This window comes from Xenopus tropicalis, chromosome 10 (genome assembly GCF_000004195.4).
Source record: "Xenopus tropicalis strain Nigerian chromosome 10, UCB_Xtro_10.0, whole genome shotgun sequence".
NCBI classification, from domain to species: domain Eukaryota; kingdom Metazoa; phylum Chordata; class Amphibia; order Anura; family Pipidae; genus Xenopus; species Xenopus tropicalis.
Genome location: NC_030686.2, coordinates 16,527,522 through 16,554,816, shown reverse-complemented (window position 1 = coordinate 16,554,816; position 27,295 = coordinate 16,527,522). Strand labels below are relative to the sequence as shown.

The 27,295-nt window shown below is 39.8% G+C and overlaps 1 protein-coding gene across 2 annotated transcripts in view; it reads left to right on the top strand.

Moving 5' to 3' along the window:
* Nucleotides 1-16,154: 16,154 nt before the first annotated feature.
* Nucleotides 16,155-27,295, top strand: part of kcnh2 (potassium channel, voltage gated eag related subfamily H, member 2) — a 92,703-nt gene continuing 81,562 nt past the window's right edge. Inside the window, exon 1 of one of the 2 annotated variants that reach the window (XM_018089321.2) lies at nt 16,155-16,843. In XM_018089321.2, coding sequence (XP_017944810.2) covers nt 16,768-16,843 — 76 coding nt within the window. In that variant the 5' untranslated portion in view covers nt 16,155-16,767. The remainder of the gene's footprint in view (nt 16,844-27,295) is intronic. The other variant, XM_012952904.2, reaches the window with a different exon arrangement.

The window sequence follows — 27,295 nt, the reverse complement described above, 5'->3', positions numbered from 1 at the left end:
GGGAGAAAGGCACACAAGAGGTGCAAGGTTAAAAACAGGGCCAGCACTCTCATGGGGTAAAAAAAGTCAATATTTGTTTAATTGCAAACATAGGGACGTTAAACATTTCCTTGAGAAGGACTGTATTGGATAATTAAGGGATGTGGTTCTATTATTCTAGCAGAAACTTAGTGATATATATTTGTAAGCAATTTTTCCTTTCCAGGAGGGCCATACCTGCTTTTAGAGACCCTAAATCTACTGTTTTTTGTTTTCTTCCTGCATTTAAAGAGTTAGTTTTCCTGTAGCATGAGACCCCCAAGTTCTGTAGCTTTTTTCTGATCTATACTATTGTGTGCACTGTGTACGCAGCGCTGCTGATTGCAATCATCTCAATAGGTGAAATTTTCTGGCTCACCCAGGGGTTGATTCAAGAATGTAGCTGCTAAATTGCACAAGTGCAGCTGCTAATAGCAACCAATCAGAAATGAAGTTTTGAACATTCTACAAGTTAGAAAATGAAAGCAAATACCTCATTGGTTGCTGTTGGCATATCTTGTCAATGTGCGTTCCATAGCATTGACACATTAAGAGGGTTGTGCACTAAAAGGTACAACATTTGCTGTAGGTCTAAGTCTAATGCCACATGTAGTGGATGGCGCATACTTTCTGCAAGCCGAAAATATGCTCCATGCGTTTCTACCTGTGCCTGCACCCGAATGAATTGAATAAGCTTGGGAGCAGGCACATGTAGCCGATATCTGCCTAAAAACGCGAGGAAAAGCAAAGTCAATTTTTATACAGATATCGGCTACATGTGCCTGCACCCAAGCTCATTCATTTAATTCGAGTGCAGGCACAGGCAGGGAGAGTTTTAAGCGTATGGAGTGTATTTTCAGCTTGCCGAAAATATGCACCATACACTTTGTGTGGCATTAGTCTAAGCACCAAAAGAAACCAATTAACAAGTAATACTTGTTGGCCATGTATTTAAAAATCAAAAATCTGGTCTCCCATGAATAACAGGACTTTGTTATAACTTGGACTTTCTTTATTTCACTTATTGTATAAACACTTTTTTGTTATTATTTACATACTCTATTTAAAGGAAAAATAAAAGTCCACAAAGAATTAAGCTAGAAATGCTACACCTTATGTTTTCCAGCTTTTATACCAGCCCCAGGCCACCACAACTTCTTCAGGAATAGTCTTCAAGGGTACCTGTCACCCCTAATTTTTTTCCCCCACCAGAGGTGCAAGCTAATAGAGCCCACACACTTTGGTTAGTGGAAACAACATTTTTTTAACAAAACAAAACAAAAAATCCCCCGAGGGAGCTTCCAGCATGGGTGGCCATGATGGGGCAAATTCATGTGCATAATGAATAACTCACTCATTATGTACATGCGTGTGATGGAAGCTCGTGAGGCACATTCACTGTAACTCTGTTAGGCACAAGAGCATACGAGGGGGAATCTAAATAATATGGGGGTGACAGGTGTACTTTAAAGGAACAGTTACACCAAAAAATGAAAGTGTATAAAAGTAACTAAAATATATTGTGCTGCTGCCCTGCACTGGTAAAAGTTGTGTGTTTACTTCAGAAAGTCTACTATAATTTATATAAATAAGCTGCTATGCAGCCATGGAGGCAGCCATTCAAAGGAGAAAAGGCACAGGCACATAGCAGATATCAGATAAAACACTATTGTATTCTACAGAACTTATCTGTTATCTGCTATGTAACCTGTGCCTTTTCTCCTTTTTTCCAGCTTGAATGGCTGCCCCCATGGCTACACAGCAGCTTATTATATAAATTATAGTAGTGTTACTGTAGCAAACACACCAATTTTACCAGTGCAGGGCAACAGTGCATTATATTTTTATTGCTTTAAAGCTGTTTCATTTTTTGGTGTTACTGTTCCTTTAAGTCCAGGAGTGCCCTAGGTAGTAGCACCCACTTGCCAATCAGAGCATGTGCATGTGCTTAACCCAAAAGAGAGGGGTACCCCAAACTCCACATGGCTTGACCAGTTTTAGCCACAAGCGTCTGGTATAGGACTGGGCTTTGTTTTTTTTATTAGTGTTATTTTCTATAGAAGCATCTGGGGGTCACTCTCTAAAGCTTCTGTGGTTTCTTAGCCATGTTTAAATCCCCTTTAAAAATGAACTCTTTCTTAATTGTAGGGCAGTGTTACCATTAATACTGGATGTCATTGGAACATCCCTAAGGCTAATGCCACACAGAGCGTATGGCGCAAGCAGAAAAACGCTTGCCGAGAATACGCTCAAAAATCCCCCTGCCTGTAGCTGTACCCAAATTAATCGAATATGCTCAAGTGCAGGCACATGTAGCCGACATCCGCCTAAATACGCGAGACTTAGCATTTAATTCATTCAGGTGCAGGCACAGGTAGGGGGTTTTTAAGCTTATGGAGTGTATTCTCAGCAAGCGTTTTTCTGCTTGCCGAAAATATGTGCCATACACTATGTGTGGCATTAGCCTAAGACCTTGTACGGTCCTTCATTTTCTATGCAACTTTGGTTAGGGCTCTTATGCACAGCCATTTTTTGTGTGGAAAAAATGAATGTATTGAATTTATTTCATCATCATTTATTTATATATCGCCAGCAAATAACGCAGCTCTTTACAATAAATTTAGATTTAAACATGGATCTAAAAAAGTTTAACAAGCAAGAGTATACAGAGTAACAATAGGCCTTGCTCACATGTTTTTTACTGGACCTAAGTCCTTGGACTCTAAAGGGGTTGTGCACCTTTGAGTTAACGTTTAGTATGATGTAGAGATTAATATTCTGAGACAATTTGCAATTGGCCTTCATTTTTTTATTATTTGTAGTTTTTTTTAAAAAATATTTACATTTTTGTTCAGCAACTCTCCTGTTTGGAATTTCAGCAGCTATCTTGTTGCTAGGGTTCAAATTACCTTAGCAACCAGAGAGAAATATGAATAGGAGAGTATATGAACATACACTAAAACTGTAGCCTAACAGAGCAATAGTGTTTTGACTGCTGGGGTCAGTGACCCCCTACCTGAAAGCTGCAAAGAGCTAGAAGCAGAAAGCAAATATTAAAAACTATAAAAAATAAATAATGAAGACCAATTAAAAAGTTGCTAGGAATAGGTAATTCTAGAACATACTAAAAAGTTAACTTAAAGGTGGGAGGCACGTAGATGCCCTTTGGAGCCCCATATCTTGTGAGTTGTTCAGATGTGCAAGTTAGGGACAGGCAGTGTTGGACTGGGATCCCAGGGTTATAACAAACTGTAGAAGGAACTTCAAGCACACTGGACGATGGAGTCTGCTAAAATACAATCTTTATTCTTCCATTTAAAATCAAAGTGCCGGACGCGTTTCATGTGTGTGCGCACTTAATCATAGGCAAAGATACAGAGTCCCAAAAAGATTTATATAGTGAAGGGAACAATGATGGACAGAATTAAACCACAATCTTTATTCTTCCATTTAAAATCAAGGTGCCTGATGCGTTTCGTGCGTGTGCGCACTTAATCATAGGCAAAGATACAGAGTTCCAAAGAGATTTATATAGTGAAGGGAACAATGATGGACAGAATTAAACCACACCCCCCACCAGTCTAAAAATAAGGAAAAATAAACCACACAAAATTTTTTAAGCAAACTCCTTTGAGGAAATAAATATTCCATAATGTCTTAACTATTAATATTGTTTTGTTAATAGTTAAGGGATCCCAGGGACCCACCAGAAAACCTTAGACAATAGGCCCGCTCTCCAATCTATTTTTCCTCCTTTCTTCACCCAACCTTTTTATTCTCCTAGTCTCATTTATTTACATAAGTAAACTAAATCTGCGCTTATAGACAAAAAAAACCCAAAAAACTTTAGTGAAACATAATGAAAGGTGATCCATAGATCAACAGTTAACTCAATGTGAACTAGGTGTGTTAATTAGCTGCCCTCCTCCAAACTAATCCTAAGTGCACAAATATTACTCTAAGGGAGTTAGCGCTTAAATAAACCACCAAGTAAAGTAAAAACAAACAATCAATATTTATTATACAGTGAATCTATGAATTAAAAATTACAACCTTTCAATGCATATACAAGACAATCAATGTATATATATAGAAAGGGAAAAATACATAAAATAATAAAGCACCAATCAAAGGTCCAGTTAAAAACAATAAATGAAATGGTAGAATAAATCCAAACAAACCACTTAATTCATTAGAGGATGGAATCTACACAGAATACTTAGTTCATTAGGAGATAGGTCACATAAATTAATGATACCTATAGAGGCATACCTATATTATTATACCTTTATTTTATACTCTTAATCTCTGTGTAACTAGTAAAGCCTTTACCCTTGTGTAAGCTCGTATATATCGTTGGTTTTATTGGTAATATACACGCTGAGGGACCCGTTATAAGCTAGATTCGTCTGGTGTCTTCAATATTTATTTGGATGTTTTAGACATCACGTAACACTTATTTCCCTTTTAACTTTTTTATTTATTGAGTTAACTGTTCCCTACATATTTTTAATATAGGTATGCCTCTATATGTCTCATTTATTTACATGCTAGCATCTATTCTTCCATCTATTTCTCCTGTTTGTTCCCATTCAGAAATAGGGATAGAAGAGTTATAATTTGCTTTTAAAAAATGGAATGATGGCACTTTGCCCCCCCTAGTAACTTCAGGTGCCTCTGGCAAGAGACCAGGGGCAGTAAAAAGCCAGTCCTGGTAACTAAGAGAAAATTGCAGTTTCTGGTTAGGGAATGCCAGTAGTTTCAGACTTACTGGGGCAGGCTTCTATGGATATGGCTGCCTTGCTCCTGCTGGCACTGGGTTTGGTGCAGCAGTGTAACCTGCTTCTGCGACTTGCTTCTGCGACTTGCCTCTGCTGAGCCCACCTGGAAAAATACAAAAAAATTTGCGCCCCCCACCTGGCCCCAAGCTCTGGCATCCTTTCCCCTCTCACACAATCTGCAACACTTCCACCTTCTCTCCTGCCTGCGCCTTCCCATGCAGCTTTATTCCCCTCAGGTCTCGGTACAGCCACGCTGGGATTGGTTAGGCTGCAGGGTGAACTTTGACCCTCATCCATTCTATCCAATCCCCTTGCAGCTGTACCGGGACTAAAACTCTAAAGGAATAAAGTTGTATTGGAAGGTGCAGACATGAAGGAAAATGCTAGGGCTGCAGCTAAAGAAGATATGACAAATAAATATGAAGAGAGCAGGATAAAATAGTTAGAAACGAGAGGGTAAGAACAAAACACAAGGAAAAGAGTAATAGAAGCTAATGGGTAATGATGGGCAAGAAGTAGGCAAGAGACAGGAAAGGAAGAATACAGAGAACATATAAGAAAGGTGGAGTAGGGGTGCAGACTGAGCAAAGGTGAGTGACTATACAGTATATATACACACAATATACTCGCTGTCATGTGACATCCCCTCTGGTGGTCTGAAAAGCCTTATATCTGTAAGCACTAAATGCATTTGGAGAGTGGGATATGTAAGTGCATGAACTGGTTACAGCTATGTAAGTGTATGAACAAGTCACGGCTATATAAGTGTATAAATCAGCCAAAGCTATGTAAGTGTATGAACTAGTCATGGCTATGTAAGTTTATGAACTAGTCATGGCTATGTAGGTGCATGAACTAGTCACGGCTATATAAGTGCATGAACTAGTCACGGCTATGTAGGTGCATTAGCTAGTCACGGCTATGTAAGTGCATGAACTAGTCATGGCTATGTAAGTGCATGAACTAGTCATGGCTATGTAGGTGCATGAACTAGTCACGGCTATATAAGTGCATGAACTAGTCACGGCTATGTAGGTGCATGAACTAGTCACGGCTATGTAGGTGCATGAACTAGTCACGGCTATGTAGGTGCATGAACTAGTCACGGCTATGTAGGTGCATGAACTAGTCACGGCTATGTAAGTGCATGAAGTAGTCATGGCTATGTAGGTGCATGAACTAGTCACGGCTATGTAGGTGCATGAACTAGTCACGGCTATGTAAGTGCATGAACTAGTCACGGCTATGTAGGTGCATGAACTAGTCACGGCTATGTAAGTGCATGAACTAGTCACGGCTATGTAGGTGCATGAACTAGTCACGGCTATGTAGGTGCATGAACTAGTCACGGCTATGTAAGTGCATGAACTAGTCACGGCTATGTAGGTGCATGAACTAGTCACGGCTATGTAGGTGCATGAACTAGTCACGGCTATGTAAGTGCATGAACTAGTCATGGCTATTTAGGTGCATGAACTAGTCACGGCTATGTAAGTGCATGAACTAGTCATGGCTATTTAGGTGCATGAACTAGTCACGGCTATGTAGGTGCATGAACTAGTTATGCCTAAGTAAGTGCATGAACTAGTTACGGCTATGTAGGTGCATGAACTAGTTATGGCTAAGTAAGTGCATGAACTAGTCACGGCTATGTAGGTGCATGAACTAGTCATGGCTATGTAGGTGCATGAACTAGTCACGGCTATATAAGTGTATGAACTAGACACAACTATGTAGGTGTTTGAACTAATCACTGCTGTGTAAGTGCATGAAATAGTCACTGTCAGGGTTGCTGAATGCCTGGTAAGAGTGCGGGTTGTCAACCTATTCCAAGCAAATCTAGTTGCTCAGAGTATTAGTGCCTACATCATATTAAACATTAATGTAAAGGTAACTAGTAGTGTTGCTTACCGGGGAAGGATTGTTGGTACAAGGTGAGAGGTGTAACCTTTGAACAGGTCCAAACAAGGCCTTAAAGTGACCTTGCTGTTTAGGGTAAGAAACAGCAGCTGATCCTGCATACCCCTCGTTTTTAATATAAATATATATAGCATCTGGTGGGAGGCTTTGATGTACCTTTATTGTCTATTTAAATCTGAAGCCAACAGAAAGTAAGTGGTGCTTATAGACATGGTATATTTCCTCTAAGGCAAATCCAACACAAAAGCAATTATCGAGTATAAGACTCAATAACAAATCTGTACTAGAAGCCTTACATGGATTATACCAAAGCCTTAAGCCACGGTGGGTTACGTAGCAGGCAATGGTGGCACTCCCAAGATCAGACATGCAGAGAGAGGGGGCTGATCTTGGTCTCTATGTTCCGGCTCATATTTTATCTTGTCACTTAGTCCCTGCTCTCCCCTGTAGAGGAACGACACTTCCAATGATCTAATGAAGCCTCATGGTGTCTATATCTGGCGCTTGATTGATCACCTCTTCGCTGCTTTTCTATTTTCATGCTGCCGCAATATTTCGTGGGATATAAATGGCTCCATACAGAGCTTAAATTCTTCAGTATGTGGTATCAAAGAGCTTGTTACAGTATTAAAGGGCAACTAAAGCTCGATACTTAAATTAAGTTTATGATTTTTTTCTCAGAATTTTTTTTTTTCATGTTTTGTTGGCCAGATGCAATTAACTATTAATAACAGTGCCACACTCCTTCATAAACCATGTATTACTGCATCCATAACCTTGAAAACCACTTTCCTGATGTCCCACGTCTCTGCAGTGGAGTCCTGCGTGGAACCAATTTTTGAAACCCGCAACCTGAACCTCCAACCAGCATTAACCTGCTTGAACCCACTACCTGACCCGCAACTGCCTTTTCTGCAACCCGATCCACAACCTGCTGACCACCATTAAACAGGAATCAACATCATCAGAAGTAGGCGGGGGTTTAGGAAACATTTAAAAAAAGGTTTAGGGTGAAGACACACGGAGCTACTAGTAGCAGCTACTTGTCGTGGCTACTAAAATAGACAATGCTGATCATTTACTGATAATTATCTCTACGTGTGTTTTAGCAGAGGCAATTCTCAGTATTGTCTATGGCAGGGGATTTTCTGGTGTTTAGTAGCTGTGACAAGTAGCTGCTACTAGTAGCTCCGTGTGTCTTCACCCTTAGGGCTCTGGCACACGGGGGAGATTAGTCGCCCGCGACAAAACTCCCTGTTCGCGGGCGACTAATCTCCCCGAGTTGCCTACCCCTGCCATCCCACCGGCGAACATGTAAGTCCCTTAAAGGAATAAGCACAGCCTCAAACCTTAGAATCTATTTGCTGCTGTTCAAACAGAGAAAGTAATTTGCTAAGGTCACAAGAATGAACCCGTCTCTCCTAATTTAAAGTCCAGTGATAGGATCAAACATCCAGGGCACACAGACCCTCCTCTTTTCCATTTATGACTTTTAATTACTTACAGCTAGTTCTGTTGCCCTTCAGGCTACACTTTTCAAGGTTGACAGGCAAGCTATTTTAATGATAATGGCACTTTAACATCCCCCCTGTAAAACCACTCTTTACATTGATTAAAGCTCACTTACTGATTCCATCCCCTTCTAACAATGGCAGCTGATAAGAGGCATATTGGCATTATAATATAATTATCCATATACAGGTATAGGACCTGCTATCCAGAATGCTTGGGACCTAGAGTATTCCGGATAAGGGGGTTTTCTATAATTTGGACCTTCATATTTTATATCTACTACAAAATCATTCAAACATTAATTAAACCTAAGAAGCTTATTTTGCATCCAATAAAGATTAATTATGCCAAGCAGAAGATCAAGTACAAGCTACTGTTTTATTATTACAGACAAAAAGAAAACCAATTTTAAAAATATTGATTATTAAATTAAAATGTAGTCTATGGGAGACGGTATTTCCGTAATTTGGAGATTTCCGGATAAAGGGTTTCCGGGATAACTGATCCCATACCTGTATAATATAATATATTTATGGTCTACATATTCTGCAGGGCTTTGGGCTAATGCCACACAGGGCTGATAACAGACTAAGAATCAAGCCCATGTGGCATCAGCCTTGTAGATATAAATAGACCCATCATGCATAACAGTCTCTGTACCAGTGGAGCTTACAATAAATGATTACGATCACATTCGAGGAGAACTAAGAACCCTAAAAACGAATATGGCCAGAAATGCCATATTTTATATAATAAACTGACTGCACTAGCTTAAAGTTTCAGCATGTCTATAGTAGTAATGATATACTGTAGGTCTTTATTAGATTTACAGGATGAGAATCTAATATAAATCTAAATGAATTACTAATCAGCCTTTTACTGTTACATTTATAATATATATGCAGTATATTTTGAGTCCCTGGGGGGCTACTGGGGCATCTTTGGGGGCACAGCTCTTCCCTGCTAAAGGGCAGTGGTTGCCTTGGGCTGGTAAACAAGCCCAAAACATAATGTACAACTTTTCTTCCCTAATTCTTTAGTTAGGCTTTAGTTCTCCTTACACACACACACACACACACACACACACACTACACACACTAGTGTTCACTTTATCAGAAGCCAGCTAACCTGCCTCTGTGTTTTTGTAATTGGGTAGGAAACCCACTCAGACACAGGGAAAACATACAAGCTCCTTGCAGATATTGCCCTGGATGGAACTGAACCTAGGACTTCAGCACTGCAAGGCACATAATTATATAAAACAAATATTTATGTATTTTAATAGTCAGTGCTTTTGTTTTCTCTGCCTTTGTTATATCCTTCTTATCACTTTAACATCCATAATGAAATGTATTGCAGTCATAAAATGAGCTGTTCAGATAAAGGGTAATTGGTCTTAATTTGTCTTGTGCACAAACATCAGTGTCAAAGTTATATTGAAATGACATTATCCCTTTAAATTCCGAGACCTCGCAGTTTGTCCTTTCTCTGTGTGATGTATATGTTTTATGATATGACAAGTATTATCCTTATATCTTTGTCAAACAGGCCTATGTTGTCTGCACTAGCCCCAGTAGTTCCTTGGGGGGATTAGCTATAAATAAACCTTCATTTCTCTAAATGTTAAGCTGTTCATTCCCCTGTTTCCCCTGAGCCCTATAACCCCAGCAATGTCACACCGACCTCTGTTTTTTATTATTTCTTATTTTTTTCCCATTACCCTAAAAATATTATTTTTTTATAATGTTCAGCCCCTCTGGTGTCTTTTATGCCTATAATAAATATAAAAATCCTTCCCTAATTAGCAAACCTGTTATTTTTGCCTTTCAAAAGTCAGCTCGGTTACCTGCCTCCCTAAGGGGCCTATTTACAAAGATAAATACAGTCTTCGAGCGGCAGTGCTTTAGGGCAGAACACACCTTTGTTTTCTTTATGTCACAGGATTGCAAGGTAGTTTGCATACTCGGAATAGACCTCCTCTTTGTAGCGTCATCACTTTTGGAAACAGTATGGTGAAGTTGTGCAGAGAAAAGGGATTTCCTTTAATTTCAATGAGATTAAATAATTTATGTAAGAAGTGGCAGGGCCCCACAGCAAAATCATTTTAGGATCCCTCATAACTTTGGATATAAGTTATTGTTCAAGAAACTGCATGTGAGTTAAGGAACTCACACTGGGTTTTGGGCAAAATACCTTAGTTAATTGAGGTTTTTTTTTCCTGAGTGAGCTTTATTAAATAATACAAAGTTTGGCACCTAAAAGCTGCTGGTTTACTTAGGGCAGTGATCCCCAACCAGTGGCTCAGGAGCAACTCCTTAAATGTTGCTTCCAATGGCCTTAAAGCAGGTGCTTATTTTTAATTTCCTGGCTTGGAGGCAAGTTTTGGTTGCAGAAAAACCCAGTATAATGCCAAACAAAGCCTTCTGTAGTCTGCCAGTCCACATAGAGGCTACCAAATAGGCAATCATAGCTCTTATTTGGCACCCCTGGAACTTTTTCTCATGCTTGTGTTGCTTCCTGACACTTTTTCCATTTGAATGTGGCTGATGGGTATAAAAGTTTGGAGACCCCTGAGTTAGAGCAATCTGATTGGGGCTATTGGTGCAACATGCTATAGGAAACCTGATATTATTGTCTGGTCTAAGCAATCGATGCCTGCATTTGCCATTAATGCATCGGAGCAGGTTAAAGGGGCACATTAGTGATTGCAGCAAAGGAGTATACAAGTACTTTTACCTGGGCCAAATACAAAAGAGGTAAAACCACTATAAAACCATCACAAATTATTTCAGATTCTGGAACTGGTGTCTCATTTAGTCAACAGTGTTACACAGGGTCCAATTAATTGAAACCCTGCACCTTCCGCGTCACTCTGGACCCTCTGATTTCTCTGGGTCACTGACAGAATTTTTACCCTTCCCCAGCCCCACAATAGCTGCTCTGGTTGCACCTTTTTGATTATATAATGCAGTGTTCCCCAACCCGTGGCTCGGGGGCAACATGTTGCTCACCAGCCCCTTGGATGTTGCTCCCAGTGGCCTCAGAGTAGGTGCTTATTTTTTTGAATTTCTGGAAAGGAGGCAAGTTTTGGTTGCATAAAAACCAAGTATAATGCCAAACAGAGCTTTCTGTAGGCTGCCAGTCCACATAGGGGCTATTAAGTAGCCAATTATAGCTCTTATTGGCACCCCCAGGAACCTCTTTCATGCATGTTTTGCTCCCCAACACGTTTTCCATTTAAATGTGGCTCACAGGTATAAAAAGTTGGGGATCCCTGATATAATGGATGATGGAGAAAACAGTAGTCCATCAGTATTTTATTGAACAGTGTTTAAAGGGAACATGTACCTTGAGCAAGGGTGTATACTGTCTCTTTAAAAATCCTCTATTTAAAATAATAATGGAAAGAAAGATAATTAGCCCTGTATCTGTATACTGGGTATTTCATTGTTTAGATTTGTACCGCTCATAGAGGAAACCTGCAAACAATGAGGGAGATGAGTTATGGGCAAGTAATCTCCCTGATATGACATCCCACCAACGAGAATGTAAATCGGCGGTGGGATGGCATACGCGGCGCCGGCGATTTGCCAAAATCACCGAAGTTGCATTGAGAGGCAACTTCCACGATTGCAGCGCAGCGTATGCCATCCCACGGGCGATTTACTTTCTCGCCGGTGGAATGTCATATCGGGGAGATTAGTCGCCCCCGACAAGGGAGATTTGTCGCGTTAGACTAATCTCCCCGTGTGCCACAGCCCTTAAAGGCTCAAGAACGAGCACTTATAGAGTTTATCCAGGCATTTTAGGAGCAGTATGTGATGGCTGTTTGGTGGAGTTCAGGAGACTGTAGGGCTACATTGTAATTTTACTAGTCTTAGTTTTCAGTATTGGTCTTCTTACCCACCCATCCTGCTTTTTCTTTGTCTCCGCTGAGTTGTGCCTCCTGTGCTCCATAATCATAAAAGCCACGTAATTCCTGGAAATCTAATCATCCGGATGGCAAAATAACGACACTGAATCCTTTTCAGCAATGCTACAGAAATCTTATTCCCACTGGGAATCTTCATTGGTCTCATAATCTGGGATAATGGTTATTGACTGGCAAGCCTACCTAGATTACCCTGAAATTTTTTTGTTGCCTTATTCTGAAATATATGTCTGATCTGGATCCCCAGATATCACTTCCAAAAGGTACAGTTGGTCCACACAAATTACAAATACAAATAGAAAAACACAGGTCCTAGTACAGGCTCAATAAATAGTGAATGTCTTGGGCATCTTTTAGCACCCCTGGCATTTGCCGAAAATCTACTTCTGCTCCTGTATTTGTATACTAAGGCGCTTGCATGGCTGATCTGGCAGTGACAAATGGCCTAAAAAAGGAATTAATTTTTAGTTGGAATAAACAGGACTTGGCTGATACAGATATACAGAACTTGCAAATAATAGCACAATAGTGGGGCATCCCCCTCCCTATAAAAAAACTTTTATGAATCATCTTTCAGTTTGTTCAGCCATGAAATTGCTTTCAAAATGATTTAAGGGGCAGCATAAATATAAATCCCTTGCCATTCCCTTATAAATGCATCCTATAGTCATTAATTTATTCCCTTGTTGGTATTTGTAATATCAGATTGTTTGCCGCTCTCTATGTGTTACAGGCTCTCCTGGCTACAGGCAAGCTAGGACACTTTTTTTAGCAGTTATTGCTACAGTAATGCAAGTTTGTATGGTTTGTAGATAAGAATTTATTGCAGTCAGTCGCTGGTACAGTAAGTCCATTGCAGTAAGTCACCAGACCAAAATCAATTGCAGTCTATCATCACTATGCCCAGACCATAATCCGAGGCAGTCTGTCACTGATAAAGCCAGACCAAAACCCATTGTAGTTGGTCATTGTGGCAGTCAGTTCCTAATCCATTGCATCCACTACATCCAGATGCGAATGCATTATAGTCTTTCACTGCTTTTTAGAAGAGAATCAATTGCAGTCAATTACTACTACTACCAGCCCAAAATCCATTTCAGACATTCACAAACAGACTGGAATCCATTGTGGTCCATCATCACTACAGCCAGATCAGAATGCAAGGTAGACTGTCAGTACTACACCCAAGCCATTAAATCTCCTTGACTAGTAGGAAGGAGGTTTCAGGTTAAGCAAGTGAAAAGTGCTATCAATTTCTGAAATTCTACCATCGGGTGATGGCAACCTGCAAAAAGGCTACATGAGGACATCTCTTCAGGCAGCAAAACTGAGGCTGGGGCATCTCTAAAGGATAGAAAAGGGGTCGTTATAGACACAAATTTAATGGCCTTGCACCAGAGAAGAAGAGAAATATGTTGGGTGCTTGGGCCAGTGCACAATCCCACATGCAGGGGAATAAGGGATTTAGGTGGATATAGAGAGTGGGATTAAGACAATGGTAGGGGGCACACAGTAACTGTAGGTGTTTTGCAGCAATAAACTGAATTGCAACAACAGGGCCTATGATTCATTAGTTTCTTATCTCAACCTAGGATTGCCATGGCCAGTATATAGCTATTTTGATTCACCACAATTTTAACTCCTTACGATCCAAGGAAATGGGATTATCCACTGGGAGTGCATGTAAATTGAAATTGTCTGTAATTTTGCAGGTTGCACAACTGATGTATGCACTACAACTGTGTAACAACTGTTCTAACTCTATATTCTCTATATCTGTCTGTGTGTCCGTCTGTCTATCTATGAATGTCATCTTTAAGCCTGTTTATATCTATGATGCCCATGTGTGTGTCTGATTGCCCAATTACGCACATTACTGAAGGGATTTGGGTGCAATGTGAAAAAAAGCACACAGCCAATTAATCTGCCCAGCTGATGCCCGATGATATGCTCAATGTAGGATTGCCCTTCTGGGGCCCCTTACAAAAACTGACTTCCAGGGCTGACTCTCCATCAAGAGATTACCTGGTATCATGACAGACCAGTCTGACCGTGCATAAGAGAAAATAGTGGTCCCCTACCATAAAGCTTCCAGGTGAATGTACCTTTAGAGCAGGGATCCCCAACCTTTTTTACCCATGAGCCACATTCAAATGGAAAAATTGATGGAGAGCAACACAAGCATGGAAAAAGTTCCTGGGGGTGCAAATAAGAGCTATAATTGGCTACTTAATAGCCCCTGTGTGGACTGGCAGCCTATTGGAGGCTCTGTTTGGCTTTACATTGAGTTTTATGCAACCAAAACTTGCCTCCAAGCCAGAAATGAAAAAATAAGCACCTGCTTCGAGGCCACTGGGAGCAACATCCAAGGGGTTGGTGAGCAACATGTTGCTCACAAACCACTGGTTGGGGATCACTGCTTTAGAGCATCCAACCCTAAGCACTGCTTTGTTAGGCGGTAATTGTTAGCAGAGTGACTAACGCTCTCTCCAAAATAACACATGCAATTGTTTGTGATCATTAATAAGTAACTAACACGTGGGAGATTAATGGTAGAAAGATTAGTTGGATGGAAGGAGCAGGCAGCCCGTCTCAAATAATTATTTGCCTTAGATTATTGTATAATAAAACATTCCCCTATCAGGCAGGGACCGCGGGTACATAAATGTACAGTATCTGATCAGAATTGCAAATGGGAAGCTGCACCAATGCACTGGATAATAGATATTCACTGCCAGAACTGAACACATAGCAGTAGTGGGATGCTAAATGATTCATCTTAAAAACAGAAGCAAGTTATACTATTTGCTTTACTTTACACATCATATTACAGTAAAGCCACTGCACCTTACACCATCTTTCCTTACTATAACATACATTTTTCACAGTTTCAGCCTCTTCCCTGACACAATCTTGCTTTTTGATAATACAGATTACAGATATAAAACAACAATATAACAGTCACCCTGCTATAATTCCAGGGGCACCCAGGCCACAAAAGTAATCACCCCAAATCCCACCCTAACTGGCCTTCAGGCTGGGTCCCCTTAGCTCATAACAAGGTTACAGATATATAGAAATATTGTGGTAACAGTCACCCTGCTATAGTTCCAGGGGTACCCAGGGCACAAATAAGCACTCACCCCAAATCTCCCTCTAACTGGCCTTCAGGGCCCCCTTAGCTCATAACAAGGTTACAGATTTATAAAAACAATGGTATAACACTCACCTTGCTATAGGTCCAGGGGTTCCCAGGGTACAAATAAGCACTCACCCCAAATCTTACCCTAACTGGCTTTTAGGTTGGGCTCCCTTAGCTCATAACAGTGTTACAGATATATAGGAACTTAGGGGTAACAGTCACCCTGCTATAGTTCTAGGGTACAAATAAGCACTCACCCTAAATCTCCCCCTAACTGGCCTTCAGGCTGGGCCCCCTTAGTTCATAACAAGGTTACAGATATATAGAAATATTGTGGTAACAGTCACCCATATTTTCTACTTACCGACAGTTTGGAAACTTCTGCACTTATCTAAAGGCTGTTTTCTGAACATGCCTTGCTGGCCAAAAGTGTTTCTATCAGTTTTTAAGATTACTTGTTATGAGCCAGTACCTACATGGCAGCTGATAGTGGGGTACAGTGGGCGCAGGTTTATTGGAGCCCAGAAATCCAGCATTATCTCTTGTTAAGTCCAACCAAGACCAAGTGCATGTCTAATGGGAACCCTGAGTACATAGGAAGAGAATAATAATGATTTAGTGAGCCTTATCCTGCCTAACTGCTATATATTTATGTATAGTTATAAGTTCTCCAGTGGAAAGCCTTCTGCCCATAGCCTCCTCCCCTGTGTGTCATCAGATGTGCCTGGCAGCTCAAGAGTTATGAAAAGGGATTTCCTCCTAACTGCCGTATAAACAGGGAAAATAAGTCTTGTCCGTACATGCAACGTGATGCCGGATTTAATGGAGACAGCGGACCCACTCCGCCCCCACCCACAGATTACTCCCTGCACGTTCAGCACCACAGAGTGAGGACAGCTCCCACTATCTTTCCATTGATCTGAGTGAGAGGGAGAAGGCTGAGCTGCAGGGAGGGAGAGCGACTCACAGCTATCAGCTGGCTTCTCCTTCCATCAATTGCTCTCCTGATCCCTGACCTCCTTGGGGACTTGGGAAAGGCTTTTTTTAGGACGTCTGAGAGACTGTCACTGTAGCAGTTGTTGCTGCTGACAACTCTGTTCCTGTGGCACATGTTTATGTTGAAGGTAGGGGGAGCAAATTTGGCATCTCCTTCCTACTGCCTCTCCCATCCCTACAAAACTGTCATCATCCACCGTCATTCAGCAGTGCTGCTTGTTACAGAGTACCTGCCAACTTCATCCGGGTTAATATGAGATTTACAGTCCTTGTGCCACCAAGACGGGAGGTGGGCTCTTGGATATTACAATTGACTCCTTCTGGGGTTCACTGAGTTTGGAGATCTGGACCTGCTATGGAGCCTGGAAGATTTCTCCTTCTTTAAAAGGACTTTTCCCTGTGGTTCTGCCTGCAGGAATCCTTAACTTTTTCTAGGTTGGCAAGGAGGAAAGAGAGCTAGTTTCAATATGCCAGTAAGAAGGGGGCACGTAGCCCCTCAGAACACTTATCTGGACACCATCATACGGAAGTTTGAAGGGCAAAGTAAGTAGCATGTTAGGTATTTATATTTGCACAGGTTCTATGTTTGTCCAATATATATATAATAGAATGGCTTTCTGCCTGTGGCTAAATGATTAACAAGTGACTGTGGAGGATGCAGAATAAATTCTCTGCATTCATATGAAGGCTGAACGAAATGACTGGCCCAGACACAAAAGAGAGAGGGAGAGGGAGCACTTCTCTATTCAACAAGTAATCATTGTGAGTAATAGGCAGACATCAGAGACACACAGCGCCAAGGCTGGCTGGCACAACCACACATATAAACAACACAGAGGTCTTCTGAGTACTTCAAATGTACTGCTTTAATTAGTGAATGCTACAGGAGTAGGCGTCACTGTGAACATATACATATTACTGAGCGGTTTCCTATGAAGGGGAAGTTTGGCTTAAGTTTTCATATGTTTCAAATATACAAATGGAATTTATGTTAGTCCTCAGCATTGTCTACTAAAATAGACAATGCTGATCATTTACTGATAATTGGGTGTGTTTTAGCAGAGGCAATTCTCAGTATAGCGGGGTATTTTCTGGAGTTTAGTAGCTGCTACTTGTTGCTTAGTGTATCTTCACAATTAGAATGTAATTGTCTACTGGTTATCTTTATTTTTAGTATGTTAATAGATTACTTTTGGGTTACTTGTGCAATTATGATTTTTCCTGTGACCATTGGTAGCAGATATTGGTCAGATATGCAGGTAGAACTAAAAGGATTCTACCCCTTATCTGATCAATCGTTCAAACGTTTGCCGGGGCTCGGGTGCCTTTAGAGTCAAAATTTTCCCACTGTCCCACTCTACAAGACGACCAATATCAAATTCCTTTGCCGATATTGGTTGCCTCGTCTCCCGCCATACACTTACCGATTATTGTACAAAACTTTTATACGATAATATTAGTGCATGTATGACCACCTTTAGAAGGCATATTACCTAATTTTCCTTGCCCTTTTTAAACTGTGAATGAAACCATAACTGACTCAGGTCTTCTGGAATCCAACCAAACACTTTTTATTGCCCATTTGACGACTGTTTTTTTTTCTGCCAGCAGATACTCTGTATAACTGTACTCTGTACTCTGTATAACTGGAATTCACTGGGTGTGTGTCATGTTGGGGTATATGTAGATGAAATTCAACGAAAAAGTGAATAAAAAATTCTGTAACAATGGGATCTTAGTATGGGGCTTTAAGCCCAGGGTGTGCCATACATGGGTATGCTGTAAGAATTATTATTATGAATAATAATAGTAATAATAATAATAATCTTGTTTTATCTTTTTTTTAACCTTTTTTAAAATATAGTGCTGACATATTTTGATTATACATAGTTTTCTGCCCTGACAGAGCTTACAGTCTAAGGTTCAATTACCCACACACACTATGGCCAATTTTATTAAAAGCCAGTGAATCTGTCTGTATATTTTGAAGTGTGGGAGTGAACCGGAGTACCAGGCTGAAACCCATTCAGATACAGGGAGAATATAAACACTCCTTGCAGATAGTCCCTTGCCTGAAATTAAACCTAGGACCCCATCACCTCCATCATCTTTGCAAACACTAGTGCTCTTTTTGTAATAAAAATAGTTATTAATACAAGGTGGAAATATTCTCAGCAGGAATGGGCAACAACAGGAGGAGCTTTAGACAGCCAGTTTCTGCTTTAATGAGTGATAAGTCCTTATGGTAATGGTGGCAGCAAAGACTGGAGATGGGGTTAGTCTAATAATATATATAGACAAATAGGGGATGTTCTTTTTTCCCATAAAAAGGATTAACGCATGTAAGTGGTTTTTCATGGTGAGTGCAGTGAGGTTGTGGAATGCCCTTCCTAGTGATGTGGTAATTGCATACAATATTACCAACCTCTGTACCCACAAATCCTTATGATGCATGGGACATATCAAAACAAGCAAAACAGCCTGATATTAGCAGTAATATTTCATTTACAGTGGGGTACTGTAGCTGTAGAACTACAGCTCTCATAATACCAGCTGGAGGCGTCTATTTCTTCTCATTACAGATACCTATATTTTAACTCAGTACTAGATATAGCTTTGTGTTCTGAAGTCCTTACATTCTAAACATCACAATCCCAATAACTTTTATGCTCTTTGCTCTCAGAAGGAAGGACCCTGTCCAAAATTATTCTGATGGTATTGGGGACATTCTTCTTACACTTTGTATCATAGTGCTGACTTCCATAACAACGTCCTAATGGCCTCCCCCTCCCAATCTCTTCTAAGACGATCTAATAGATATATAAATATACATATTCTGAAAATGATGCAAGAAGTTTATTTCCTGTGCTCATGTGATTTGTTTCAGTGTCCTTTTTCCTAATGCAACAGCAGTACTGCCTTCCTTTATGGCGGGGAGTCTGGAAATATATAGAATATGCAACAGAGATGTCACATCCAAAGTAACAACCCGGTTGTGCAATGCCCCCAAACCTTTTGTTTATACCACCAATAAAAACCATTGCTTCTGAAATTGTCAGAAGCACCTGGAGCAGAAAGCGTGATCAGGGTGTGTAGCCTGGGCGGATTGGGGTGTGTGGTTGTGGGCGGGGCAAATGTAGCCAGGCTTTAGGTCCAGGTTAGTGTTTTGGAGCTAAGGACTTAAGTTAAGACAATAGTTCTAGTGGCTCTTAGGGTCTAAGACAGTTTAGTTAATTATAAAATGCATTTTATACTGAAGACAGTATATGTCTGGAACTACTGGTCCTGACCCCTGAAACTATGTTGCAGAAGGCTGCTGATTATCAGACCTATAGCAGAACAGTATTTAATAGCAATTACATTTGCAAATAACTTTTAAGTGTTTAATTGTTGAATATTGGAATGTTGCTTAGAATTATTTTCTATGTAACAATATTTTCTGTCACTATGCCAAAACCATTTTTTGTGTGGCATACCCCTTTAAGGTCATGGTCGCATATCATAGTGCCTATTTGAAGAGTACAAAACAGATGATAAAACCTACTTACCAAAAACTATTTTTCCTTTATGAGAGAATATAAAAGGTACAGTTTGTAAAAAAAAGAGTTGTGAAAAAAAGTTACAAAAGCAATGAAGTCATCACTTGATTCTTTCATATTCAATACAAGGAGAATAACAAATCAGTAGAGTTTTGGATTTAAAAATGAGTAGGACATATAGTAAGATTTATGGCACAACATTGATCTCAGTGGCACTTTTTATTAAAGGAATCCATATTAATATCTCCTCTGTCGGAACCCAAAGAAAGTAAAACAAAAAGCCTATTGAAGCTTCCCAGCGGTGCAGATATGTATTTTTCTTTTTCACCTTGTGACAGTTTCCCCTTAGCACACTGTTAAGTCATTAACCCATGACAACCACTCAGAAAAACCTTGGCTACGGGAGAGCAGGTGCGTATTTATGGCGCTGAAAAAAATGACCTTTGTTTTTTTAATCCCTCGCCTGTTTCCTGACTACCAAATAAATGTAGCCTGGCAGTTAAAAGGAAGAAGAGCCCCATAATATTTTGTTACATTCTCTCACATTTAGGAGGTAACCCTAAGCTGCTTGGAAACAGTATGACTGTGACTGGTGAAGAAATAGGTTATACTTTTATCATTGCTCTACATACCAAGGTGGTGGGACCCCGCCCCTTCCATTCACTTACAGTGGTTGCACCAGTTCCTCAGCAGCCTTTATACACAATGCACACTACCCCATTAGTGCTAGAGGTCTCCACCAGCATTGCAAGCCAATCATAAGTAATAAGGTCCAAAAATGTTCAAATTGCTCCTGCAGTGCTGGTGGTGCAAGGGCAAGGCAAATATTCATGTACACAATGCTGCCGGGTTCTAGATTCGATTCCAGCCAGGGCAATCTGCAGTTCAGGGCTCATTTATCACACTGGGTAAATTTGCCTATGGGCAGTAACCCATAGCAACCAATCATTGATTGACTTTTTTCAGCCAACTGCAGGTAGAACAATAAATGAAACAATTTGATTGGTTGCCATGGGTTATCGCTACAGGCAAATTTACCCAGTTGTGATAAATGACCCCATTTTTTCTCTCCTTAGGGCTGATTCACTAAAAGTCGATAAGTTTTATCGCACGCTTTTTTGCGTTAAAATAGATGCGAAAATTAACGCGCGATTCACTATAGTATTACCGCGTGTGTCGCACATCGCATGTGTTAAATTTTGCGCTACCGCATGCGTTAATTTTAATGCATGCAAATAACACTAATAACACTAATGCCTGATTCACAAACACTTAGATGCGCTAAATATCGCATTAGTCTAGCGAAAATTAACACCTACTTGAGGCAGGCGATAATTATAGAAAAGTACAGTTCATGAGCTTTTGGCAACACAATATGGACTTTGCAGTGGGATCTATTCAAGTCTGTGTTGGCCCCAGAGTGATGCAGCCGCCAGTTTGCAGGGAAATGGGCATTTTCAGTACAGTAATTTTCCGAAAGTAATGGCGTGTATGACTAATATGGCGTGCGGTTTCTCGCACGCGGCAACTATTTATACACGGTGCCTTGATTAGCGCTCATTCCATTAAATACCGCACGAAAATAGTCTTAGCCACTGAAATAACGCAAGCAGTATTGCGCGTAAATTAACGCAAGTATGCTTTTAGTGAATCGTGCATTAAGACGCTGAAAATTAGACGCAATAAAAATTTTAAAGCATGTTATAAATAACGCACGTTTTAATGGACTTTTGTGAATCGACCCTCTTGTCTGAGTGGGTTTCCTCTGGGTACTCTAGTTTCCTTCCAGACCCCAAAAACATACAGGCAGGTTAACTGGCCCCTGATAAATGGACTTAATGTTATACGGAACTTAGATTGTAAGCTTCAATGGAGCGGGGAATGGTTTATAATCTCTGTAAAGGATAATTATAATAGTCCTTTAAAAGAACACAAGGTTCCGGGACCCATAATCATTACTAAGCCAAGAAGACAATTTGAACTTAAAGGGGACCTGCCTGAGGCATCGAGGCGGGGCAGGCAATACATGATTGAGAGCTCAGATTTTTAATTACAGTTACATTAACTTTACATTCAGTACATAGCTATCACCTAGATGGCAAATGCATAGGGGTGGGTGATGCAAAGGTTGCCTTAGTAACAGTGGACACAAAATGCCACTTTCCTGCTTGCTGTGACTGTAAATTCCAAGACTGAGGGGAAAAAAAAAATGATTTATTAGTGTAAGTAAAGTTGATTTTGTTCAGGTAACATGATAATAAAGGATTTGGCATTATTTATTAGGGTGACAGGTCTGCTTTAATATATATCTGACTGCACAGCAATGATGGTCAGCCTGCCCTTCAGAGACTGGTCATGACTCATTGATGGTAATAGGTTTTTTGACCCCTGAGATATTTACCCTTTTGTTCTTGTTTAAATTACTTTTTAATCCCTCCAACTCATTTGTTAAAAAAATTACATATTCCTTTATAATGCAGCAATAAAAAGTAGGCTTCTTTTTTGGTCTGACACAAAATCACCAACCATGCTATGTTAGGTCATGTTGATTAGTGATAAGCGAATTTTTTCGCCAGGCATGGATTCGCAGCGAATTTCCACATTTCACCATTGGTGCATTGTCTTGCAAAACCTCAGCAAAAATCCATAGTGAAAAATTTGTTGTGCGACAAAAAATAGGCGTGTTCACTGGAAAAAAAGACGCGTTGACAAAAAATTTGCGTGACATGCGTTTTGCTGATTTTTCACAGTTTCCCAAATTTTCCTGGTGTTTCGTGAATTTTTTGCTAAGCAAAACGGGACAGATTTGCTCAACACTAATGTTGATCACGTTTTGTGATGTACGGGTTGGCAAAATCTTAACCCACACCCCACCCTAACCCAGTCTATCCCATCTTGACGCACTGTGCCGCCATGATATATATATTAGTGAAATACAAATCCCTGTTAATACAGTAAAATTAATTAAGACACAGGGCTGTCAACTCCTGATTTTCTATACTGGGGGGAGGTGTAAATTGCTAGAGTCAGGGCATAACTGGGTTTGGTCGTAGAGTGGCTTGGAGTTCTAGGAGTTAGAACAGAGAGATCAAGGAAAGACAACTTTTAAGACATATCCCTTTAAATGATTATAATGGTCCAATTATTACCTATTACTATAGAACAGAAAATACTACAAACAAATTTGGATTAAAGGGGAGCTGTGATACATGTTAAAACTCACACAGGTGTAGTATATATCTAAATAAGTTTCACCTTATTTATTTTGTTTTTCCCTTTTATTACAGTGCTTCCTCAACCTTCCAATTGTGGTTAAGCAAAGGATTCATGCTGTCTGTCACTGACAGAAAGAATGAGTCACAAAATGAATTCTAATGTCTTTCTGTTTGTTCAGCAAGGGAAATGCAATTAAAGGGTTACTGTCATCACAACAGTTGTACTTTTGTCTGATACAGGTTTGGAATCCACTATTAAGAAACCCGTTATCCAGAAGTTCTGAATTATGGGAAAGCCATCTCCCAGAGACTCCATCATAAGCAAATTCCAATTTTTAAACATGATTCCTCTGTTGTAATAAAACAGTATCTTGTATTTGATCCTATTGGGTTGAATTAATGTTTTAATGATTTTTCAGGAGACTTAAGGTATTGGGATCCAAATTACAGAAAGACCCCTTATCTGGAAAACCCAAGGTCCCAAGCATTCTGGATAACAGGTTCCATGCCTGTACCAATAAATTGTGATGAACTTCCCTTATAATGTTGCCATTGGATTTCCATTGATTTTAGGAAATACACTGAATATCTGACTTGTTTCTCCCAAATATATCAAAGCGCAAATCAGTACTTGAAAAACTAGCAGGCACACTATCATTCAGGGAACAGAGGGAATGAACTGCCTCCCAGAAATTTGTAATGTAATCACTCCACTGAATCACCAGGCAACACTGCTGCCTGGGGAATCAGCTCAATGTGAGCAGGAAATGTGATTTTGCCTGTAATGATTCTGTTATGTCCACAAACATACTGGCAGATGACTTGGCATCTGATGAAATTGACCTTAGTGTGTGTGCTTGGCTGTGATGGGGAAATTAGACTGTAAGCTCCACTGGGATAAGGACTGGTGTGAGTGATTCTGTAAAGTGATATATTGTATATATAAAATATGTTTAAATAAATAAATGCTAATTATTAAGCCTGCATGAAATGCCATATTCTCTGATTATCAGGGGAAACCTTCCCATGGATGTGTTGCTTCATCTGTTTAAAAATCAGCAATGCCCTTTGGCTCCAACACTGTCAAGGCAGAAAATCATAATAGTTTCAAGATTCTTGCTGTTAAGCAACTTGATTGCCAATACTTGATAATTACTTGACCCACCAGATTGCTGTGGTAGAGTCTAGCTGTGATTAGCCCAAACTTGGGGTGTGGCTTTAGTTAAAATTAAATTATAGGGGAACTAAAGGCACCATAGACACTTCAAAAACAGAGCGTTTTTACTGCCATCTCCTAGGGTTTAAAGGGTACCTGTCACCCTAAGAAATAATTCCAAATCCATTTCTGTCATGTTAGTTTAGAAAAATAAACCATATTTATACTCTATAAATTATTTAAAGTTTGTTCCACAATTACAGCAAGCAGGCAGGCGCCATTTTGTAGATACTGCCAAAATCTTTTGTATGCACCAGAATAGGGGGTTCTAATGCCCATGTCCAGGCAACACATTTATAGACCGTGAGGAGGGAGGGGCAATGTAAGCAAGGTAGTGACGTCTATGTTTGAGGGGTTGCCTATGTGCCTCCCCTTGCCAGCCCCTCATATGTACAATGCTGTGCAATTCAGAGTGGATCGCAACCTTTTTTGCACATTGCACCCTATTCTGCACTCAGTAAATGATACCCTTTTTTCATTGGGTGCTGGGAATTATACTTCACCAACAAGAGTAGGGCCACAGGCTGGAGAACGCTGACATAAATGAGATCTTACCCTATTCTATCGGCTGTCCACACTCTTAGTACCTACAACTATTCCTTATCAGGACAAGTAGATAATGTCGAGTTACTGTAATATATAACTATATATAGGATTTTGGCTTCTGTGGGGTGTCAAACCCTCTTTATTTTTTCCTCCTATGTTACCCATTAAATCCATGATAATACATTGAGGTTTCATTTAGATGATGCCTCCCTCTTTCCTGCACACATTAAACCATAAAAATAATCATAAATCAATTAAAAACAGACAGCTGGGACAGCTGCTCTAAGAAGCAACTAGAGGAGATCTGGGTTATAAATAACTCAATGATGTGTTTTATTTGCATATTTAGCATTTCTTGCCTTTTTTATTATACGGCCAACAGAAAATAATGTTTTTCAGAATCCTTTGCAGCTTTGGAAGTGCAGACACAACATAGAAATGTGAGGAGGTATTTGGCTATAAACAGTTCTGGATTATAGCACTATTTCCGGTTACAGAGTAACTTGTGTCAAGCAGTTACAAGGGGCCATTCCCATATACCATAATAGTTTATAAGAATCATATACTGTATATTGAGTAATTCCTATACATCATATTACTTTATATCTATTATATATTACATGTAGGGCTATTTGCATAAACCATCATGCATCAACTACATGCTCTATATAGGGTGATAAGTATAGCCCATAATACCTTATGTCGACCATATGCTGTATATAGGGTCATTTCTATAACCATATTACCTTATATCAACCAGAATACCTTTTATCAGTCATATACTGTATATAAAGCCAGTCCCATACACCATAATATCTTATATCAGTCATATACTGTATATAAAGCCAGTCCCATACACCATAATATCTTATATCAGTCATATACTGTATATAAAGCCAGTCCCATACACCATAATACCTTTTATCAGTCATATACTGTATATAAAGCCAGTCCCATACACCATAATACCTTATATCAGTCATATACTGTATATAAAGCCAGTCCCATCCACCATAATATCTTATATCAGTCATATACTGTATATAAAGCCAGTCCCATGCACCATAATACCTTATATCAATCATTAATTATATATAGGAAAATCCAAAACACCACAATACCTTATCAGTCGTATACTGTATACAGATCCATACCTAATACCAAGCAAATATATATATATAAGGTCATTCTCAAATGTTGAGCTCACACTAAAGATCTTTACCTTTTAAAGTGGGGGTGCAGTGAGCTTCTATATATTAAGTGGTCAGGCCATTATTGAAAATGCACTTGATGATATAAAATCTTAGTAGTGAGGATAACATCCTCTGTTGCTATTATACAGGAGCAGTAGCCAGTTCCATCTAGTTCCCATTATTTTAAACTTCTGCCAGGCGATCTGTTTAGAATCCAATCAAAAACATAATAAAAGTTCTACTTGGTTTTGTTATGGCTGCCGGTAATGGCAGGGCTAAAGGAAAGGGGACAGAGCAAAGTTATGCAGAATTTACACTTACGCCACAGTTACACTCTAGATAGCCTTTTAGGGACAGCCAAATGTTGTCATTGCTCAGAAATCTTTATATGGCCATTTAACATTGCACAGACTCTCTTGCTCTACATATTACATTGCCCAGACCCCCAGAGTTGGGCCAAGACATTTGGCACCCAAGGCAGGAGTGTCAATCTTCGCCCTCCTTTGGGGTTCCACCAGACCACTAACATTTTCATAGTTGACATAGATAGGGTGAAAGGAGACATTAAATAATGCTGTTGCTTTCTTGACTGCAGTTTGTGTGGCAATGTTAGTACTATAACTGTATTCAATTTATAGAGTTATAAGAGTTTTTATATTAAAACTTCTATAAATTCTGAAATTGCCCTTCTTTCCCTAAATTGTTGGTGTTCCTAGTTTCAGATATGCAGCCTCCCTTGACAACCTTGGTTAAAGACTTCTATCACAAAAAAATAAAATGTTTGCTCTATCAGAGGTAAGGGCTATGCTAGGACACACACGTGCATATAAGAGTGGTCTGGCATGACATAGGATCCAACAAATAAGTAAGCCTGGGTCTAGTAAGGGATGTACCAGGCCTCGACTGGCAGTCTGTAGATTCTGGCAAATGCCAGAGAGGCTTTCGAACTGGCTTTGGGAGCCAGTGAGGCATTCAAGGTTGTGCAGATCACCATTGCATCTGACATACAGTATGTTTAGTAAATATATTGGATAGCTTTAGTTCTGCAAATAGCCCATTTTATTCACCTATGTTTAATAAATATATTATGTGTGATGGCTGAAACAATGACCTTTCTTGAAAGAAGTAGCAACCAAGTGACAAAAAATATCTCCAAAATAAATTAGTATAGTTTATAGTCTTTACCATTTTAAGACGCATCATACATTCACTGTATCCAGACCTGTAATGTCCCTTTTATAAGAGGAATCCCCTGCAAGTCTTCCATACACTCGCCCTATTCTGCT